General features: G+C 40.7%; 2 protein-coding genes and 1 long non-coding RNA gene across 3 annotated transcripts; 1 reads left to right on the top strand and 2 right to left on the bottom strand.

The window, feature by feature from the left end:
- Window positions 1–2547: 2547 nt before the first annotated feature.
- On the bottom strand, window positions 2548–17461 carry LOC124278663. The gene is made up of 10 exons (XM_046714434.1): window positions 17404–17461; window positions 13966–14040; window positions 12115–12221; window positions 11463–11585; window positions 10796–10892; window positions 6585–6710; window positions 6048–6176; window positions 5283–5512; window positions 4983–5088; window positions 2548–2936 (listed from the first exon to the last, which is right to left on the bottom strand). Exons 1-10 carry the CDS (start codon window positions 17459–17461, stop codon window positions 2914–2916), a joined length of 1074 nt encoding a protein of 357 aa, XP_046570390.1. The 3' UTR covers window positions 2548–2913.
- A 1272-nt stretch (window positions 17462–18733) lies between these two features.
- LOC124278600 lies at window positions 18734–19161 on the bottom strand. Its single transcript, XR_006899128.1, has 2 exons — window positions 19123–19161; window positions 18734–18956 (listed from the first exon to the last, which is right to left on the bottom strand). It is a non-coding gene; the product is annotated as an uncharacterized LOC124278600 (long non-coding RNA).
- Window positions 19162–20339: 1178 nt separating this feature from the next.
- On the top strand, window positions 20340–23382 carry LOC124278597. Its single transcript, XM_046714341.1, has 4 exons — window positions 20340–20419; window positions 21719–21946; window positions 22246–22292; window positions 23290–23382. Exons 2-4 carry the CDS (start codon window positions 21724–21726, stop codon window positions 23320–23322), a joined length of 303 nt encoding a protein of 100 aa, XP_046570297.1. The 5' UTR covers window positions 20340–20419; window positions 21719–21723; the 3' UTR covers window positions 23323–23382.
- The last annotated feature ends 548 nt before the right edge of the window (window positions 23383–23930 follow it).

The raw sequence follows: 23930 nt of genomic DNA, 5'->3' as shown, positions 1-23930 counted from the left end.
GCATTTTTCTAGCATTTCCGACAGTACTTTAGGAGTACTATTTACCACACAACTAGTGGTAGGAAATATACATATATTGAAGTGTCTGGTTAATACCATACAAGCAGTGGTAGGACAACAGTTCATATCTCTAAGTGTTTGGTTTATAACATGCCGGAGAAGTAATGTCACACAGGACTCAGTTCATAAATTTTCATTTAAAGGTATTTGAATATTCAGGGGATGGTCTGTCCCTTATCAGGCTTTCTCCAACATAGCACAGCTGCCTCCTAGTAGTTGGACTGGTGGGTTTGGAATGTGTAGTGTGGTTTTCCACTGGAAGCTGATATTACCTATCTGTAATGTGTTCAGCTGCCTTGAGCCTGTCCTGAAAGTCTTTATTGTGTTATTGCGTGTACAGTGTTATGTAAGGCTGTCTTCTGCTAAGAGCGTAAATTTTAAACGCTCTACCACGTATAGTGTCCTATAAGACTCTATGCTGCCTATTTTGTGCTGTAGGTCTCTCTTGTGCCTATTAGGTATCCTTTCAGACTCTTCTATTTATAAGGTGTCAGTAGGACACTTCTACCTACAATTAGGGCTCTATTGTGTCCTATCCCAGTTGGCCACCGTCTTTTTGTCATTGTAATGTTCAAGATTTAGAATGAGCTAAAAATAGCTTTCGCATTAATATTCAGATTGGAACCAAACATTTTTTTAAACTCCTTAAGATATAAACACAAAAGAATATATGATATGCTTTCATCAACAACTTTTCACAGAATCCCATAAGCTACTTGACTAAAAGATGCAGGTGCAGTACATTAACAACGGATACATACAACATAGATACCTTGTCGTGACAAGGGTGCATTTGGAAAAAACCATATATCATTGAGGTTTAAGTAATAATTGAATTCAGTGTTTATTCAAACAGAGGTCTTGGCAGGACGTGACCGCCTCCGTGGTGTAGTGGTTAGAGCGTCCGCCCGGAGAGCGGAAGGTCGCGGGTTGGATCCCCGACCGCATCATACCAAAAGACGTTAAAATATGGTACTTGTTAGTCCTGCCTGGCGCTCGGCATTAATGGGTACAGCAAGGACTGGTCGGCTCGGAGTCAGTATAATGTGTCTGAGTGGGGTATTCATGCTTCACTGCGGCATGGTATCTCAGTGGGCTAGCACTGGTTAGCACTAAAACCAGCTTCAGTTTGGGCTAGTACAAGCAGCCGCACATACACATACACACGCATACACATCATCATATAGCAAAAATATTCTCAAAATACGGCAATTAAAGCAAATTTCCACCTCACCTCACCTTACTTGAGACGTCCCCGACCTGTTGACCAAAAATAGATTCAAGCCCCACTGTTACTCCATACGCTTGTATGAATTATGTGCTGGAAATTGACATACCACACATCTTCTGCTATTACTACTGCTGCTGCTGCTGCTTTCGCTACTGCTGCTACTGCTGCTGCTGGCCAAGAGGTGAGGGGAGTGACACAGTAGTTGAAGTCACTCGTTACGCTGAAAACCACAAGGTTCCGATTCCCCACATGGGTACAATGTGTGAAGCCCATTTCTGAGGGTGTCCTGCCGTGATATCAGCTAAAGTACAGCCTAAGCCAAACTCACTCACTCCACTCACACTAGTACTAACCTTAGTTGTGTTTCTGTTTGGCACAGTCCAACTGCTGTTTCTATCCACAGAGGTGGTGAAAACATAACACAACCAAGAATAACAATCAGTTTAACAAGACCATTGATTTATTGAAGGACAAACGGTACACTCTGCCTTTGATTTGACAGCTTGTGAGTGGGAGATTGACATTTGACACCCGTGTTACATGTAAACGTATGTTTTGATATTTGCCGTGTGTAACCCTAATTGTCACGGTATGGCTGAAATAATGTCGATGCGACTTTACATTTTAACTTACTCACTCTTCTTATCTCCCTGATAACAAACTGCCATTGAACATGTTGTATGTAGATCACGTGACACCATGTCATCGTGGATCAATTTGGTGCAATGACGAAGGCCAGCCATTGTAGCGGTCGTTTGTAGATAAAGAGGTACGTAGTGACCGTCCAGCCGTTGTAGCGGTCGTTTGTAGATTACCAGGTACGTAGTGACCGTCCAGCCGTTGAAGCGGTTGTTTGTAGATTACCAGGTACGTAGTGACCGTCCAGCCGTTGTAGCGGTCGTTTGTAGAAAACGAAGTACAAGGACGTCATCCAGGCATTGAAGCCATCGTCGTCAGTAGGTCTGTCCTACAGGGTTCTGCAAATGTTCATAAATGTTACATCAAAAATTATTCACGCAAAATAGCGATATTAAAGTTTGTCATGCGTGTTATGCCCAGTGTATACATGTATATGTTTCACTATGAGAGATAAAGGACGTGTCTTAACACAGCAACCACAGAACAGGACGTTAGTATCTGCCATGGTGTGAAGTCAGGTTACAAGCCAGTAACATACAGATATTAGGACTTGAAACCATACATTTGTTGTTTTATCTTTCAGGACTTTCTGATATTCCATTTATGTCATGTCAAGATTCATATATCTATCTTATTAATAAACACGTTTTTCCCTTCAGCAGTTAGCATGATCGGTTTCTGGGAATATAGCTAGTAATATACATATATTTGACATAAATGCAAATCGATAACCTTAAAACCACATTAAAATAACAAAGTAGAACTTTCTGTGAAAAGCCTAACACAATTCCTTCAACATATGACACCGACGGTGCACACAACCAGCATCAACACTGACATTAAAATACAGAGGGGTGACGTTTGATAAACTTTGTTCAGTATTAATTATTTGGAAGAAAACATGAAAGGCTTACACAGCTTCATCCTGTGTTTGCTCGTGACCTGAGTACTGCATCCTTCATCTCCGAATCCGGCTGACGTCATTACAGATCCTCAACCTCCATTCCTGTATCAGTACACTTCCTAATATTAGCATTATGAATATCAACGGAAAAACAAAACATCATAAACAATTACATTGGGGACACAGCAAAAGAACATATTCTGTTCTCTTTTTCAGTTGAAGGAGTTTTCAAGATCTTGTCAAGGTAATGTGAATGTAACTATGAGTGCTGGACAAATAGATGCATTCACAGCTTGCATATTTACAGTGAAGAATCGCAGGAAAGTATGATACTCACGTCTCTCGGAATTGTTGTTATGCCTGGCTCTTTCAAGGGAACCAGATCCTTGTATACTGTCAGGCTAGTGCTAGTCACTGATAACTGAGTCATTATCTCACATCTTCTCAGTAATAAGCGAATGAAGCTAATAAGCGAATGATGTACAGCGATAGGGCAGAGATAATGCAAAGAGTGAGTTGTAGTACCAATATCATACAGCTTCATGTGTTATATACCATTCAGCCACAGTAAACGCCTTACTTCACACAATCAAACATTCCCTTTATATACCAATATCACACACACACAATCAAACATTCCCTTTATATACCAATATCACACACACACAATCAAACATTCCCTTTATATATCAATATCACACACACACAATCAAATATTCCCTTTATATATCAATATCACACACCACACCATCAAATATTCCCTTTATATATCAATCACACACACAGTCCCTTTTATCAAACAGTCACACACACACCATCAAATATTCCCTTTATATATCAATCTCACACACACAATCAAACAGTCCCTTTATTCCCTTTATATACCAATATCACACACACAATTCAAACAGTCCTTTATATACCAATATCACACATGCATCAATATCATACACAATCAAATCATTAATAATAATAGTCAAACATTCCTTTATATACCAATATCACACAAACAAAACATTCCACACACAACTTCAAACATTCCCTTTATATACCAATATCACACACACACAATCAAACATTCCTTTTATATACCAATATCACACAATAATAATCAAACATTATATATCAATATCACACACACACAATCAAACATTCCCTTTATATACCAATATACCAATATCACATTCACAATATACACAATGAAACACACATGCACAATCAAACATTCCCTTTATATACCAATATCACACACACACAGTCAAACATTCCCTTTATACACATGCACAATCAAACATTCCTTTATATACCAATATCACACACACACAATCAAACATTCCTTTACCAATATCACACACACACAATCAAATATTCCTTTATATACCAATATCATCACACACACAATCAAACATTCCCTTTATTCCTTTATATATCAATATCACACACACACAATCAAACATTCCCTTTATATACCAATATCACACACACAATATCAAACATTCCTTTACACACACATCAAACATTCCCTTTATATATCAATATCACACACACACAATCAAACATTCCCTTTATATACCAATATCACACACACACAATCAAACATTCCCTTTATTATCAATATATATATCAATATATCCAATATCACACACACACAATCAAACATTCCTTTATATACCAATATCACACAATAATAATAATCAAACATTCCTTTATACCATTAATTATCACACACACACAATCAAACATTCCCTTTATATACAATCAAACATTCCCTTTATATATCAATATCACACATGCACCATCAAACATTCCCTTTATATATGAATATCACACATGCACCATCAAACATTCCCTTTAAATATCAATCTCACACAAACTCAAATTCCCTTTTATACATCAAGTATATATTGACATAACACATTCCGTCTCAGACAAACAGAATCACGAGAAAATTGAATAAAATGGAAATCTAACTGTCAATGCCATGAACTCTTCTATACGCATATAGACGCAAGTATCATTAAGTAGTATTATGACGCTACCGTCGTTACCGATGGAATTATGGCGTAAATCGGAACTTTATACCGTTGAACACATCACAAGGGGCACATGCAGGTAATTATGAATGTGAAGAAGTATGTTCCGCCTCACCATATATGTATGGGCAACTGAAGGTGACGGTCTCCTCCACATCAGATAGAAATACGCTTCTATTGATGATCATCTTCATCCTCAGAACTCTGGTGGTTAGACCGTCCTGCAGTAACATCCCAGATATTGAACAGACAAGCACCAAGTAAGTTAAAATAAATACATTTAATAAAAGTGAAGTGGCACGTCCTAACTCAGCTCCAAAATCAGTGGATAATTTATTAAATACATCTTGTCATTTTGTTTGGAGGATATGAAGGAAAAGACAATTAATAAATTAAAAATTAATAATGTTAATACCTCCGTTATGGATTCGACCTCACCACAGGAAGTGCTGTACCGGAACACGCCTGCATAACCCTCACACCAGTCAACGATACCGTCACTAGGATCAGGTGGGGTGGGGGCGATGGCAAGCTTACAGTCGGGTGTGTTTCTGTGATCCTTGACGTAGATGTCGTCGACGACGTTAATGCTTTGAGGAGGGGTGATACAGATGCTGATGTTGTTGGGGTTACACTGACTGAAGTCTGTAGTGAACATTGGTAAAGATGAAGATGACACAAACATGCATTGATCTAGTCAGGGCGGATGTGTTGGGGTCACACTGACTGAAGTCTGTAGTAAACATTGGTAAAGATGAAGATGACACAAGCATGCATTGATCTAGTCAGGGCGGATGTGTTGGGGTCACACTGACTGAAGTCTGTAGTGAACATTGGTAAAGATGAAGATGACACAAGCATGCATTGATCTAGTCAGGGCGGATGTGTTGGGCATCATCATGCCAGTGAAAAGGAACAGATTGACTAACGTAAGAAATGTGGCACGGCGAATGAACTGAGTGTAAAGTTATTTATATCCAGTTTTAAAATGTAATATTTGCACTTTCAAAACTAATTGCCCACATGCTGACGCTAAAAGAAAGCAGGGTTATAATTCCGATGCTTCCGAAGATTGACAGACACCAAGATCTGTAATGTATATGTCGACTCCAGTATTTTCAATGAGAATTGTAGTGGGGGAATATTTTGAATATTGTTTAACAGATTAGATGTTTCGTACATATTGCCTTGTCGCAGAGATCCCCTGTATAGTTCCTGCCACATGCACAGCTGGCCAGTGTCCTGTTAGACACACACGTCCCATGGACACAGTGGAGGCTGTCACAGCCAGGTCCTCCTTGTATGTCATCTGAATAAACCTCTATATAGTCAATACATGCTTAGTGTAGAAATATAGTGTACATTAATATAACTAACATTTATATAGCTGTGGTCTTGAATTGGCATTTCATTTTTCAGAAATGGACTATAACTTCATTTATAATGCCATCTATAGAGGTTTAGATAGACACTGGTTATATTCAATTTTGTATACATGGATATGTGTACAACATTTCAACTGCAAACACAATATTACCTGTCCTTGCGGTATTGTTTTGTTGTGATGAAATTTGTTAATGAACATTAAAATTAGGAAGCTGTCATCTGATCATTCAGTTAATTATTCCGACTATAATATATTCCAGTGTTTATCGTTATGACATAGTGATGATTCTAGGTGTTCTTTGTCGCTGATGCGTCAAAGATGGAGACCTACCTTTGTGTGTGGCACAGTTTGGTCCTATAAAAGAGCGAGAACACCAGCAGATGCCGTCTTCTTCAAGACATGAACCACCATTCAGACAATACTGACCAAGTCGTCCACAATGAGAGTTTATGGGATCTGAAAAATGTCGAAAATAGATAGTGTTGCACTGATCCAACAAAAGAAATACCCCAAGCAAAGATTAATCGTCAATGGCTTACATATGTCACCGTCGGGATGTGTTAGTTTGTATTAATAATGTGTATCCTGTGTTGACGTAATCACGTTCAGCTATCTTCCCTGGCATACTTACTGTCATCCTCCTCTACTTTAATACTCAGAGAATCTGTCTTGTTTCTACTGTCTTGTTCTTCTGTTGACCCGTGAAGATCCGGGGTAGAATAGGTCTTCAGCAACCTATGCTTGCCACAAAAGGCGACTATGCTTGTCGTAAGAGGCGACTAACGGGATCGGGTGGTCAGGCTTGGTTGACACATGTCATCGGTTCCCATTTGCGCAGATCGATGCTCATTCTGTTTATCACTGGATTGTCTGGTCCAGCCTCGATTATTTACAGACCGCCGCCATATAGCTGGGATATTCCTGAATGCGGCGTAAAACTAAACTCACTCACTCACTTCCTCTGTTGACGTGGTCGTGTACAGGGACCTGTCTTGGGCGTACTTACCACTATGTTTCTCTGTTGATGTGGTCGTGTACAGGGACCTGTCTTGGGCGTACCTGTCGCTATGTTTCTCTGTTGACGTGGTCGTGTATAGGGATCTCTTTGGGCGTACTTACCGCTATGTTTCTCTGTTGACGTGGTGATGTACAGGGATCTCTTTGGGCGTACTTACCGCTATGTTTCTCTGTTGATGTGGTGATGTACAGGGATCTCTTTGGGCGTACTTACCGCTATGTTTCTCTGTTGACGTGGTCATGTACAGGAATCTATCTTGGGTGTACTTACTTTCTTGTTCTTCTGTTGACGTGGTCGTGTACAACACGTTGTCTCTGATGTACTTACGGTCATCATCTTCTATGTTCACAGGTATTGTCAGGTTGGTGGTGACGCGGCTGTTGTTGACTGTGATGATGAAACTCTCTGAAGGCTCCATCAACTAAAAGGTCAGGTCAATGATTTATTTATTAGTCTCTGGCCACAGTTTATTCTTGTCTGAGTGAAGACGTTGTCGGTTTTAAAGGAGTAATCTGCAATTGGCGAGAAATTTACAACTGCACTTCTACCATCCGGGTATTAGCAGCTGGCCTGATCTAGAGGTATCCTGCATGTGTATTTCTGTGAACTGAATGATACCCTCTATAGTGAGGGTATTCAAATAAGGACATATATTGTCGCCTATCTATCATTGTTGCTGCACAAAGTAACTGTATATCAGAATATTTGTTAATGGAATAGCGGAGTTATTGGTTCAGTTCAATGTAGTTTTCAAATCTTGAACTTCAGTTATTGTAGTAACAGGACATTCTAACTTTCAGATTGTTTCATTACAAATATTGCTGTAATTATCCTTGTGATTTGAAGGTCATATTTTAGAAGGGTTTCCTTTGATGGGTACAATGTGTGAAGCCCATTTCTGGTGTTGCCCGCCGTGATGTTGCTGGAATATTGCTAAAAGCGGCTTAAAACCATATTCACTCACTCTATTTATTATGCACATGTACAGGAAAGTCAAGGTCTAAACAGCTGCATTTCAAAATACAGCTTTAGGTATATCAATGATTGGAGATCTTCCATCAACCAACATCTTGTCACTTCTACTGTTGTATTCAGAAATAAGGGATCGTCACTTGTTTACTGTTTGGATCAATGCATACAAACGAATTCTGAGTGACAAAACCCTTCAAAACGGTGCGACAACATTCACAGACCGTGATACTACTCTGCTTAAAATGTGTTAGGTATAGGTTGCAACATTCATTTCCCAAGTATAACTTTTACAAAGTTATTTATAATACACATATGGAACAACCACTTGCATGTAGTTACTACGGTGCCAGAGGTGTTTCGGCTCTTAGTGACATAACTGCTGATTCATAAACACATGCTCATAATATACTAATTAGCAAAAGAAGCGACAGTTTGGAATTTTCCTTCGCGGAAACGGATAACTGTCAACTCATTTAATGTTTTGATTGTATATTTTTGACAACATCTTCAACTTTACCTGAGCAAAGACATTTCTTCCAAAACTCAGAATTGAACCCAGGAAAGGGTCTCAAATACGCAACCTGATCTCGGAGATGGTACTGTGTTCTCCATATTTTTCATGCAACTCATGCTGCACGTGCTGTTCACAAGGACCAGCCCTATAAAATGCACTCCCAAACGTGGTTGAAACATTTACATTACAACGTCAGCAGGATGCCCCGACTCACGACAGCTCAGAGGAACCAGGCGCTAGGAAGACTTTAAGCTGGCCGCACTGCACAAGCCGTTGCCAATCACTTCCAGGTCAACGTTCGGGCCCATCTACAGGCTGTAGCAACGTTTCCTGGCCACTAACACCACAAATGATCGCCCCCGTACTGACAGGCCAAGGGTGACCACAAGACGACAAGACCGCCATGTTGTGCGACAGCATGTACAGAATTCTTTCATGCAGGCCTCCGAAACAGCACACCAGACAGTGGGAACACACGGAAGACCAAACTTAACAGCGGGAACCTCCAATGCCGTAGACCTTACCGTGGACCTATCCTCACCCCTCGTCATCGGCGTGAACGTCTACAGTTTGCCCTACAACACCAAAACTGGCGATACAGGCAATGGAGAACTGTTCTGTTCACAGTTGAGAGTCGGTACTGCGTATCAACTGCAGATGGCAGAACACGAATATGGCGACGTGGCCAGCGTTACTCAGAACAATGTGTTATGGAAAGAGACTCATGGGGAGGTGCAAGTATCATGGTATGGGGTGGAATAGGCCTGAACCAGAGAGTGGATCCTGTGGTGTTCCAGAACCTTGGTCCAGGGAGAGGAGGCGGCTTCACAGCAGTGCGCTCCATCGACCAGGCTCTCAGACCCCACGTAATACCATATGTCGCACGTCACCGGAACAACATGATGCAATTCAGAGGAGACTGAATAATGTCATACCAAGGCCGAACACAGCCGATTTTTTGCGCCAGGCCTTTCTCAGAGTGTGGTTCAAGGTGTCAATGGCCTTCATCAATCGTTCGCGTAATGTCTTGAAATTCATTTATGTGTCAAGATATTGTACACAAAAAATGTTTTTCATCCGCTTATTATGTCCATTTCTTTAATGATTTGATTACAGTGCCTATCTAATTTTGAATTCGTACTGACGTTTTTGTTGCTGCTGAATATATAATGCGATTCGCCCAATCGACTCCACTTATCGTAGAGATTTTTGTGGTCATGGAAAGGGTTAGTCAATAGTATATGTTCAAATCATTCTGTATGTCCAAGTGTCTCACCTTGTCATTGAGGATGTGCACCCCCAGTGTGAGTTTGTTTTCTCCTGCAGGGAATGTGACAAGTTTGTTGGTAATGGGGACATAATCTTCCCCTGCAGTAGCAGTCACGTCCATGGTGTTGACTGTGAGGTGGAGTTCTGTCTGTATGAGGAACCTGCTGGAATGTTTATACAGGTGAATCTCTACATCTTGTGATCCTTCCCTCGTATTACCATAATGCCAGAAATAAAGAGTAAAACCTGGAGAGAGAAATAAAGAAGATATAGTCATTAGGATCTACAACAAACAGGGTTTACTAGAGGAACTGAAAACAGCGTCTGACATCATACTGACATTATGGTATTGAGCAAAGAAATGAAGCAGTATCCAAGTTATTACAATGTACATTTAAGCGTATACACTTCGTGCAAAATGAAGTAAGTATTATTGAATGAGCCTGACAAAATAACACCAAAGTGTCAATCTGGAATCAAGTGACAAAGAACATCATAATCACATCAGATTAAATGTTCGTACAGAAGCAATTCGTGACAATCCTGATGCATCGAAATGCGGAATGTTTCGCTACCATATAATACAGTATGCCTCAATCAGTAATCCCACATGGCAATTTCTGGCGTTGTTTAATCCTTGTGCCGGAGTAGTTCTACAATTTAAAGCTACTGTAACATAGTTCAGTATAGATTCAATTTAAGAAAAACTACCAACGTGTGAGTACACACATCAGTTAAGTCCCTGTAAATTTCCGTATCGCCACTCACGTTCATTGTCGAGGATGATGACAGTTACGTTGATGTCTGGATCTCCCTGTGAGAAGTCTGTGAGCATCAACAGGAACTCCTCACTATCTTCTCCAACCTGGAACATGCACTTACCATCAATATGGGTCAAGGGTAATACACAATACGTATGTATTACATAAACCCATGCTCATGATACAGTAGCAATATTCCAATGGGCTCTTCTTTAAACATGGATTTCTTGTGGCTATAAAAAAGAGTTTCGTCGCTTTTACTGCACGTATTTGTCTCTGTTATCATGATCCATGAGGGGAGACAGCATTGTTTGTTTTCATTTTTAACGCCTCAATTTCCAACACTCCTGCCAGTGAATTGTGATGTAGTGTTTACTTCCATGATGATATTAATGTCATCAATATGAAGCAATGTTCATCATGTTTACTCATCTTCAGCAGCTCTATAATTATATAAAGGTTTAATAATAACAAGAGCAGTGTCTCAATATTAAACTCCCACTGATAATGACCAAGATTCCGTTCCTCGCTGTGAGACATTGGAGATTATGCGCTAAAGATTATTTGCTATGTTCACGACTGATCACAAAATATGTCTCACATACTAGTTTCCCAGCCTTGTTCTGGAACAGTTACCTATTATATTCTTTGTCAAATAAATATCACACACGTACATTGTCATCTATGATCCTGAGAACAATGTCGAAGCTTGTTCTATTTGAGGTTACCTCCTGATCTACACTGGACGCCCCTGTGTAATCCATCCCAGCTTTAGCCGTGCCATCAGTTGTTGCGTACTGGAAGGGGGAAAATAACAATGCAAATGAATGCAACCAATGCCACTACTGATAAAAGACCGACCATGGATTACAATTAAGGTTTTGGACGCAACGGTGTTCTGGACCCGGCAACTGTGACCTCGATGAAACTATGGGGAGAGGATAATAGTTATGCCCAACACAAAGTAAGGTCGCCGTTGGTAAGCTGTACTAAACGTGATTGCTTGACAAAGTCATAACAAAAACCACGTGTAATACTGTGCCAGGGCCTAAGTGTATTCGAAACCGGTAATGGTAACTATTACGTATCTGAATATACCATACAAAACATTTCCAATTTGACTTACTCATACTGCATCTCCGATGCGTAATAATAAGCGCCCTCGTACTTTAACTATAATAGTTCGGGGCAGAAGTGCATTTTATTACGCTACAACAGCGAACAGTATTTCTTAAATGCATAGAATGTACATGTGTATGAAAAAGATCTGTCGGATGAAATGACAAGTTTGCCATATAAACTGGGGGTAAACCAGAGAGAACCTACCGAGAAGGTCCACACGCCGGCTGGGGGTAGGTCCTCGTTGCTAACAGTAAGAGCCAGGAATCCTGCAGCCTCGTCAACGTACGATGGATTTCTCACATATATCGCAGCTGGAAATGCAGTTGATATATATTTGAGAGATGAAGTTGCTTCATGAATTTGTAGCCTACTATTCCACGCTCTAAATCCAAACTAACTGCGTCGTAGATCCGATGGTTAGAATACAGCAATATGGATGTATACACAATAGCATCTATATTAGCATCTCTATTATCAGAGAGATTCCTTGTTGTGTATATGAAGTACCATGTGAAAAAAGCAAATTCTACCATGACATTGCTTGATTGTGATTGTTAAAGGGGGGTTCCAGGTTTTGTGACCATATCAAAGAACGCCCCAATCATCAAATAGAGTGGACTGACATCACGTCTCTTGCTAACAATCAACGGACCTTGCTAACACTAAACGCAAGCTCACCGAAGCCATCCACATTAAACGCCAAAAGCCCACCATCAACCGAGACCAAGGATACTTCATTCCATCCGCTTATGATGCACTCCTCCACCAAGCCCAAGCTGTTGTATAACATCTCCTTCTTTTTATACTACCCCCTTTTGATTTGTACATCTCTGGCTTCCACGCCTTTCCTTTCCAGTAATGTCAATTATGTTGTTTTCTTTGTTACATTCAGAAACAACACCTTCTTGTCATGTTACATTCCTGCTTGACAACGGTACAAGAATATGTCGAAACGTCGCTCTCACGTTATCCATAAAGTTTGTTCAATATTGTACGTCCCAAATTCTGAAATGCCATCCAAAGAAGAGTTTCCATTTTCCAACTGAAACCACTTTTGAAATTCAGTCTTTTCACAAATAATCTGTTTGTAATCGCATGACTTTGGCGACGACTTTGACGCCCTTGACCGTAACCCTGTGAAGTTGAGAGGACAACGCTAAACGAAGGCATCTCCTTTTAATGCAAACCCAAACGTTTACAAATTTAATACAAACCATAACAAAAGGTGCTTTTAGAAAACTTCATTCTTCCCAACATAATTCTTACAAACGGCTTTGTGCTCGAACTTCACCGCCATCACCGTCAACCATCAATATTCCGATGTTGCAGGAAGGGATTTGATTTTCGATTGCAATGACCTCCTTTCAAATGCCAAATGTTTTTTTAATTTGTATTTACTTGTGGCAATTGCTAACTAATTACATAGACTTGGATATTCAAAATTATTAATAGAATGTTAATTAACAAAGTTGCATTGGTCGGAGCAATAAATTCATTCAGTGTGTCGCTCTGATTTCCAAGAAATCACGTGGTGAGTCCAAACAGTCAAAACATAGGTCAATGATAGTGGGACCCGTGAAGGTCCGGGTTAGAATGAAACTTCAGTAACCCATGCTTGCCGTAAAAGGCGACTAGCGGGGTCGGGTGGTCAGGCTCGCTGGCTTGGTTGACAAACGTCATCGGTTCCCAGTTTGGCAGATCGATGCTCATACTGTTTATCACTGGATTGTCTGGTCCAGACTCGATTATTTACAGACCGCCGCCATATAGCTGGTATATTGCTGATTGCGGCATAACAATAAACTCACTCACTCACTCACTCTAAGATAGTGCACCTTTGTACCCATGTGTCATTGATAATTCAATTGAATTTAACGAACGTAAACGGCATTGTTCCTTGAAAATTGAAGTTTGGAAACTGTGCAACTTATAACTTGATGTTGTCAATTAGATAAGTATGCTTTGTTGGCAACTGATAAAAATACTTAAAGGAACACAATAAACATTTACGATGTATCATAGAATGGTTAGTTTATTTTATAGCCCAAATCTTACCATGTGCCGGTTGTAAAAGCGAGCACAGGGAAATGATCACCAGGGACTTGATTTGGGGTGACATGTCATCAGAGTCTGAAAATAACGAAACAAATGTTCAGCATAATGTCCAGGTATGTGTAAATATCGTGACAGTATGCAAAATGATACAAAGGCATTATATATAAGACAAACAAACAACACGCATGACAAAGGAAAAATTGTACTCAGTATTTCTGGCCTTTTGACCAACACTAAATGCTACAGTATCTTCTTGAACTCAATGGTTTACAACGGGCTGGCAAAGATTATAAGATCTCCAATGTTCACATTCGTTACAATAATAACACTATAAAATGCATACCTCAATCATAAAGATAATCACATGGGTTAATCAACATTTTACGAATATCTGTTCCAAAGGAAAAAGTAACTGTTCATACACGGTTCAACAAAATAAATTTATTCTGAAATTTAGTAATGCAACTTTCATTACATATTCGTGAAAACACTTTTCTTTACCCACGAAAAAGGCGTTTGCACTAGTAATGAAACCTCGACTAAATAAAGAAACGGATTATGTCATAATCGGACGCTCGTTTTCTCCCTACCCCACACTACACATACAAGCATCAAGGCATACGGTCGGTTGTACTTACCAGGCGAAGCCAGCGTGGAGAATCATATGATTTGCCCTGACTGTCGGATCCTTTCTGAGTGAACACTTCATGTGACAGTAACCAGTGTATGTGTAGTGCCGCTGCTCGCTGGAGATCTACACATAGGGGTGACAATGACTGAGTCACATGGTGCACAGGGGAAACTGATTACACTGACGCATTTTTTAAACTATACACGTGTATTATGTGTCGTTGGGCGTTCTCTCGATATACATGAATTGACTTCAAGCTCACAAGTTATTTGTATTGATCTACTGTACCGAGATGAACAGACAGGACATTTCACTTTGAATTTATATTATACCCTGTTTATGACGCATTTTGACACCAGGAAGTTTTGGGGAGGTATTGCTCTTGGTGAATTGATGACTGATCATCACAGAATATGTATCAGGACTGGATGTTGCTATGGTAATAATAAAGCGTACAATGGCACAATCAATGCTGTAGTGCAGTGAAGAGATATGTACACACGTATTTCTCTGTGGACTGGTAATAGGAAACTATGTACCTGTGTAATGTTTTATACAGACGCAGTTGACGGAACCCCGGCATGTGTCGGAAGCATTAGACAAGGGGCAATTACCTACCTCCATGCTACCGACATGCAATGATAGTGAAGGTGTAATGACAACACATGCTGGTCGACATTTCTGACGTCCAGATCAATGTGTGATGTTTCCAGTGTTTCCACCATACTGGGCGCGACATGAATACCACCTTTAATAACATATTGTTGATTACTAGTAACATCCATTGTTACCCATGGGAGTGCCTGCCATTTGAACAAGGCTGCCCCAAGCTGGGCCACTTCTTCTGGGCCTCTGGTGTACACCATGCCACCAAGCACATGTGGTCTATTGGGAATACATAAACTACACTCTCAGTTGCAGTGCACTTAGGGTAGACTATATGAAACATTTAAACTCATGTTTTGTAAGTATGACTCTGATCGATGTGTATCAGCTGTACTGATCGTTATAGTTTATGTGGTTAGTAGCTGGTGCTACTGATATGATGATCAGACATGATCAACGTACGCCAGGATTCGAGTCCACCATTTCTGGCATGTCTGGGGGTTTGTCCCTGTACAGGGAATTCCGCGTCTTAGAAGACAGCACCCGTATCTCCCTGGACACCAAGCACCCCGTGTCACATCATGAACCTTGCCTCTCAAAATGACACCACATCCCAGAGTTCCACAACCGCGATTTCTCATTTCACGGCTGCTGGTAGTGGTGAATACAGATACATGACTATTCAGGATGGTAGTTGACAACGGTATGAGAGACTGTGCACTGTGTACGCCTGTTATCATAATTACGTTTATTTCCATTGCCGTCAATACTGCATTCTACACAATGAAAATATAAATATAAGAAGATGTTGAAACTCACATGATATACTCATGGAAACGAATAAGGGCACACATGAAAGTACAAGTGTTGATTTATTCTTTTCCAGGTTTCTTCACAAGGTATGTATTGCACTGTGAGGGAAAATCTTGAGATAAATATAGGAACACTTGCTTCTATGAGTATAGTCTATGAATATAATTCAGAAGAGTTCAATTGATCAAATACTCCGGCAGAAGTTAAACGCTGAACATAAATGTCAATAAAATTAATTAACAAGACACCCTACCCATCTGATGAGGAAAAGGGTGATTTCTATGGTGTTTGATATTTCTGTAAATACTATTTCTACTATGTTGATATTTAATTAATACTTGAAACGAGCTTCTGTTAACGAGATTCTAGCAATCAGGGCAAGCAGGTGGGGAACATGTCAAAGTTATATATAAAGTGCATTCATGAAATTAGTACATGTCACTAAGACTATTGAAGAAATACATTAAAACTGAACATGATTGTAACAAAACTACACGCTAGGAAAACCTTTGAATACATTATTACAGATGCGCAACGATAAGTGCTGAAAATAAGGCTCAGCTACGAAATCATTATCTTCAAACCATCAAGCAGAAACGTGAAGAATGTTTACCCAGATGAGACATTGGTAAATGTCTCTCACACAGCCAGCAGTCAGTAGTCTGTGGGTACCCAGTAGAGACTTAAGAAAGTCTGGGATAAAGTTACCAGTGGGAAAATGCTGGCTGTGTTTTCTCCCAAGCTGTTATCTCGTCCTTTGCGCCAAGGTCAAGGATAAGGGGACTACAAGTCAGAAATGAACAGCAATGTAGTTCTGGAACGGTTGAAAAATAAAATGGCCCCTGCTTTGCGCACCAAGTCCCGTATTATCATGGACAAAGCACACTATCACAGTCTGCAGGATCCAAAGAGCAGGCCCTGACGTCTAAAAGCCTTAGAGGAGATGTGGTGACGTAGCTGCAACAGATGAGTTTGACCGTTTCGTTCAGGCCTTCACAATCAAACCTCTAAAAGAACCCACAATTCTAACAGATCTGAGCCCGCGTACATGGTTGAAAATTACGTCAAAGGTCAGGGTCGCATCTCCTTATAATTCCCCTCTTACCACTGCGATCTGAACTCAGTAGAGTTGATAATGGAGTACCATCGAAAGTGACGTTGGACGAATGAACACAACGTTTACATTGCGGGACGTTGAAAAGTTAATGAATCACTTGCCATCAAGAAGTCGTCAAGAAGATAGAGTTGAGATACTGGTCTAGTGATGGACTTCAGCAAGCACCTTTCCCACCTGTAATTGTGACCGCAGCGTTGACACAAGCTGTGACATGAGTCAGACTGCGACTGAAATCATGAGTCGATCCTTCTTTTGCTGTCATTATCTGTACCTTTGTGTATCACGTGCGGTACGTGCTTGCGCTGTTTCTCCTTGCCTTGTGCCGCCATCCGTGAAACAATGTCACCTTTTAACAGCATAACAAAGTCTTCAAGAACTTTTTCTATTGGCAACAGAGAGCAGATATTTTTTGTACAATGTATTCAATGTCATGAAATTTCAGGACGTTTACCAGACTATTTTCGATTTCGAGTTATTTTGCAATTTATCATTCTCACGTGGAGACCATACAACTGTACCTCATCGATATGAATCATGTATAAAATGTAGAATAAACGGGTCAAGGGATGAGAATTACCTTAGTTGCATCACTTACTCACCAACGTTTTACGATGCGTTCGTGTGTTATGACCCAGAGGGTTATGACCTGCAGTTTGTGAAGAAGATGCTGTCGGAGTTGGAGTCTGCGCGGTATGGTCTGAAGCTGTTTGTACCTTGGAGAGATGACCTGCCTGGGTATATCGCACACACTGTGACGCACGCACAGAAGATTCAGAACAGGTGATCCCCTTCAACATCAAAGTGGCAACGTCATCTCGTAACAAATGCACTGGTGTCAATGCTTGTCTCCTGCTTCCTGGGTAAGAGTGTTTGTTAGCTCCCCACTTTATGCTTGCTGCAATATGATCAGCTTCCTCATAGTAAGGGAATACTTCCGATCCAACCATCACGTGATCAGTTAACTTGAGTTCAGAATATTGATAATGTTTGGGAAAAATAGAAACTATTGTCGTGTATTTTATGTGACTCCTTTATCTTCTAATATAATGGCCTCAATACTTTATCCACATTACTTGGTTCAGCAAGGCCGTCTACAGGAGTGATAGATACTACAAGAGTCGTGAATCACGATCGGCTATGTCAGCTTCAGATATATTTACTAGGTCTAAAATGAACATTGGAATACCTGTAATTTCTTGCTTTGCGGCCAATTTCATATACATGCTGACAGATAACGGGTTTGCCACAATCAGGTCACGAACCGGTGCATTGTTCAACAGTAAATGCTTTTCAAGGTCACTTAACAAATCACAGTTTTACCAATAAATATATATAAATACAAATATACAAATACGAACAGTCATTAATGAGGACAATATTGGTCCAAAGAGTGAAATTGTGATAGGTGCCACCTTTTCAGGATTTTGGTGAGCTATGGACCCGTGTAACTGCATCCGTAAATAGGTGAAGGATCTCAGTATGGTGAGAGACAATCATATACCATCCCCGACATAGAATATGATCGTGTAGCATTTTGATTTTGAGTTCGAAGTGTGTTCTCCTACTCTCCACTCAGTACTACAAACAACACAACAGTTATATGGTATGTCATGTGCGGTGCACTCTTGTTTATTTCCACTAAACTCCATCATCATCATCATCATCATCATTGCCATCAACATTAACTCTACATCATACAAACTCAATCAACATATCATAATGATCATTGTAATATATACAACTTATGACACTGTCATTCATGTGATATACAAACAGGATCACGTATTATCAGCTCACACCTTATACAAATGCTCGACGTTTTATCTCGTCAGCGCTCACAATATGCCAATACTCACACGTATTATCATGGCTCGTCAGCACGCACAATATGCCAATACTCACACGTATTATCATGGCTAGACAGCACGCACAATATGCCAATACTCACACGTATTATCATGGCTCGTCAGCACGCACAATATGCCAATACTCACACGTATTATCATGGCTCGTCAGCACGCACAATATGCCAATACTCACACGTATTATCATGGCTCGTCAGCACATACAATATACATATTCTCACACGTATTATCATGGCTCATCAGCACATACAATATACATATTCTCACACGTATTATCATGGCTCATCAGCACATACAATATACATATTCTCACACGTATTATCATGGCTCGTCAGCACGCACAATATACCAGTACTCACACGTATTAACATGGCTCGTCAGCACATACAATATACATATTCTCACACGTATTATCATGGCTCATCAGCACATACAATATACATATTCTCACATGTATTATCATGGCTCGTCAGCACGCACAATATACCAGTACTCACACGTATTATCATGGCTCGTCAGCACATACAATATACATATTCTCACACGTATTATCATGGCTCATCAGCACATACAATATACATATTCTCACACGTATTATCATGGCTCGTCAGCACGCACAATATACCAGTACTCACACGTATTATCATGGCTCGTCAGCACATACAATATACATATTCTCAAACGTATTATCATGGCTCGTCAGCACATACAATATACATATTCTCACACGTATTATCATGGCTCATCAGCACATACAATATACATATTCTCACACGTATTATCATGGCTCATCAGCACATACAATATACATATTCTCACACGTATTATCATGGCTCGTCAGCACATACAATATACACATTCTCACACGTATTAACATGGCTCGTTGACACGTACAATATGCCTGTACACAACATCAAACAGTGAAAGCAAAATCACTGAACACAAATGAACACATTTCATTCAGATGATAAAAAACATACCATAAACCGACCACAGGTTAATACTAGACTCGAGCGCACCGCAACTGAGAATGCACTTCGAACTCCCGCCTTTCCTTATAAACCCATAACAGAGCCATCTAGCGGACATTCTTACATCAACAAGTAGTACTTTCCTACGCAAGGAGAAAATAATTTCAATCTTATTCGTTCCTCAAACGAAAGAAATTATATTTTCTAACATTCCCAAACCAGATTTGACCGGGACTATGTCCACTGGCCTATTGCTTGACGATCCTTTCGTCAAAATCAGAAAGTACAACACAGGTAGTTGAACCAGCTGGCTATCAAACAATCACGAACCTAGTTTCAAAGTTTCTTTTTTGATAAATGTGATAAGATTAGAACAATCATGTGACACATCCACGTGCTAGAAATCTGGTAAGAACATAACTCTCGGACAGTGCGTGTCTCCAGACTATTGGTGAGTTAGTTTATGTAACATTCTTGATATATTCCTATGGAAATGAAAGCCATCGTAACATGTGGTCAGCATATGCTAACAAATCATACACAACTGGATACATCGGTAAGAATCAGGTAGAAGATAGGTTAGCATTAAATGTGAGGCTTGGACATTCGCGTGTCGAAGCAAAGTTTAACGTATATTTTATAGAAACTGCTTAGCATGGTTTTCTGTAACTGGTAACTTTACATCAGAATATTACCCGTGAAGATCCGGGTTAAAATTGATCTTCAGTAATCCATGCTTGTCGTAAGAAGCAACTAACGGGATCGGGTGGTCAGGCTCGCTGACTTGGTTGACACATGACGTCGTATCCCATTTGTGCAGATCGATGCTCATGCTGTTGATCACTCGATTGTCTGATCCAGACTCGATTATTTACAGACCTCCGCCATATAGCTGGAATATTGTTGAGTGCGGCGTAAAACTAAACTAACTCACTCACACATCAGAATATTTAACTACAAGTTAAAGATGAGCGGCAAACACAGTTGACCAGCTTTCATGTTGGCCTTTTGTGCATATTGTATCTAGCCTTGGTTTACATATGAACATTCATTAACATTCATTCTAATGTAACAAAATAGCGGTTGAGTAGCCTAGTGGTGAGCGTTCGCCCGTCACACCGAAGACCTGGGTTCAAATCCCCATATTAGAACAATGTATGATCCCATTTTTGGTGTCCCCCACCCTGATATTGATGGAAAATGGCTAAAAACTTCGTAAAACTAAACTCACTCACTCACTGACACCCACTAACTCGTCAAAGACATATCCACCCAATGTCACCTTTGTCCTGCTCGGTACGACTAGCTCAATCAGATTTCTTTGATGAGTGTAAACATAGTTGCCACAAAGAAAACTTTAAGACATTTCCCTACGGCGCATCCCAGAAGCCACACGAGTGTGCAGTCAAGAGTCGTGGAATGATGTGCGGTTGATTAGCCGTTTAAATATTTGAATGATCAAACACCATACAATTAAACTCCCAAATCCACGGCAGCTGTTGACCTTCATGTGTTCCACGAGATGTCCATGACGAAACCACTGACGTCACAAAATGCAGGACATGCAAATGTGTTCAATTCAAGTAACTAATTACTGTGTTTACATCTGTATTTCATTACACATGTAGCTCCAAGTTATATATATCAGAAACATATTTCAAAGGGCCATGGCATAAAGTATTTACAGCGTAGCTATTGGTGTGAGAGCTATATCTGAGGTCTTGGTCACTTGTCCCCATTTCCCCGTCAGCCACAATGCGAGCCCTGCTGGTGTGTTCCTGTCTGCTCGTGTCCCTCGTCTGCATCTCCGCTGACCTGCTGACCACGCTAACGATGATCCACAAGTCCCCTGCGTTCCACCAGCTTCCGCCTTCCGAGCAATTGCTCCTGGTTGAACTTATGTCCGAAGCTGCAGCTGACCAGCTACATGCATACGTCAGCCACATTGGCATGGACCGCCTCATCGCCATGATGGCCCGTATGTATAGTGTATGAGTGAGGGAACGTGGTTCAACGCTGCTCCAAACAGTATATGACGCAAAGCACGACAGTATAATATGGGTTCCAAACCTTACAGTAACGCACGGCCTGAATGTTGACCATTGTGGTGACCCCTGCCCCGATGTTGTGAAGCTCAATAGGTTTAACTCATCACCAGAGAAGTACTTCCATAGGGGTCAAGCACTGATAACAATTTGTAACATGATTTACCTGTGTACTGTATTCTGAGATCATCTTTCACCACAATAACTATTTATTCAATCGTTCTGTTTAAAGATCTGCCCGAGCATGAGGCTGGCCTCCTCTTGAAATACCTGAATGCGGTGAGTTGTAAATATGGTCCAGTACTTCCACTTTGGAGTTTGTAGACGTACTAGGTAACGACCAACTGGAGCTCTTAGAAATATATTGAGATTTTCAGTTTTTGCGAAGTATATGCGAATATAGACAATATTGACAAAAGATATTATGCCGACTTGTAGGAGTAGAATGACAGGGACGTACAGTAGGCCATGAGGTGGAGTAAACTGGCAGGGTACACACACAGGGTAAATTAGCCATGATGAATGTGTCATTCGACTAGTGGGGTAGACTGTGGAGACGAGCTCCCCCGTAGATGTCATCCTTACCTCGTCAGTTTGATTGGCTGACTGGGCTCACCTCTTTCGTCATGTGGACAAGGTGTCCGACTTCGGATAAAAATTCCACGCCATCCCGAGAGTTAAACGCTCATGGCGGCTACACTAGAGATGTACAGTGTTTGGTTCGGCTTGTGGGGGTAGATTGCTGGAGGGGTACAGTGTTTGGTTCGGCTTGTGGGGGTAGATTGCTGGAGGGGTACAGTGTTTGGTTCGGCTTGTGGGGGTCGATTGCTGGAGGGGTACAGTGTTTGGTTCGGCTTATGAGGGTCGATTGCTGGAGGGGTACAGTGTTTGGTTTGGCCTTTGGGGGTCGATTGCTGGAGGGGTACAGTGTTTCGTTCGGCTCGTGGGGTAGATTGCTTGGGTAAACCGGTGGGGTAGGATGGCGGGGTAGGATGGTGGGGTAGGATGGTATAGAGGGACTGTATTAAGTAAAACTGTGGAAATGCATGAGAGATGTAGACTACTGTAGAGTTGAGTCAGTATATCACTGGATGTTTGACCTACTGGGATAGGTGGTTTGTTCAATCCGGTAATCCCTGCCACACGCCTTTCCCGACACAAGGTGACGCAGTACAATGTTCATAATACAGACATGTCTAGGTGTGCCATTGCACGTGTCTTTGAGGTTTTCTCTCACATTCTCTCATCTTTCTAAAACATTGTATGTATATTTCAGGAGCTTCAGCAGGAGGGTCACCAGGGCAACTAGCTACAGAAAGAGTTGGGTGAACATTTCTTGCCATGTCAATAAAGACAATCTTGAAACATACATGACTATTATGTTTCCGATATGCTGGATTTGCCACTGTACCGAAAGTCAGAATATCGTAGGCCATCATTGCTATGTTCGTATTACATGATCGCGGTTTAAACGAATGACGTTTGTGACACAAGTTATCAACAGGAGTATATTGTTGAACTTAGGAACAGTGTCTGTGTTTGCGTATGGTATTCTGGGTGGGCAAAGTATGAAATGTGTTCCTTCCTCATCACATGATATAAAGCAAAAGGTGAACCTTCCTTCCGACAGCAGATCGATGCTCATGCTGTTGATGAGTGGATTGTCTGGTCCACGCTCGATTATTTACACCGCCGCCATAAAGTTGGAATATTGCTTAGTGCGGCGTAAAACTAACTCACTCACTCACTCATCTAATTTCACTGTCTTGAGTAGATGAATACTTTCACAGGCCATCAGTGGGTGGCTGTTTCACTTTGGTGTAGTTTTAGTTCAACAACTTCGTCGATTGTTACTTTATAATTAACAATTTATACATTTCAAGTGAAGTGAAACAAACTAAACTTGTGTGTTCAGTG

This window comes from Haliotis rubra, unplaced genomic scaffold (assembly GCF_003918875.1).
Source record: "Haliotis rubra isolate DU_JTF1 unplaced genomic scaffold, ASM391887v1 Scf24, whole genome shotgun sequence".
NCBI classification, from domain to species: domain Eukaryota; kingdom Metazoa; phylum Mollusca; class Gastropoda; order Lepetellida; family Haliotidae; genus Haliotis; species Haliotis rubra.
Note: the sequence above shows the minus strand (reverse complement) of the source record. Positions and strands in the feature narration are given on the sequence as shown.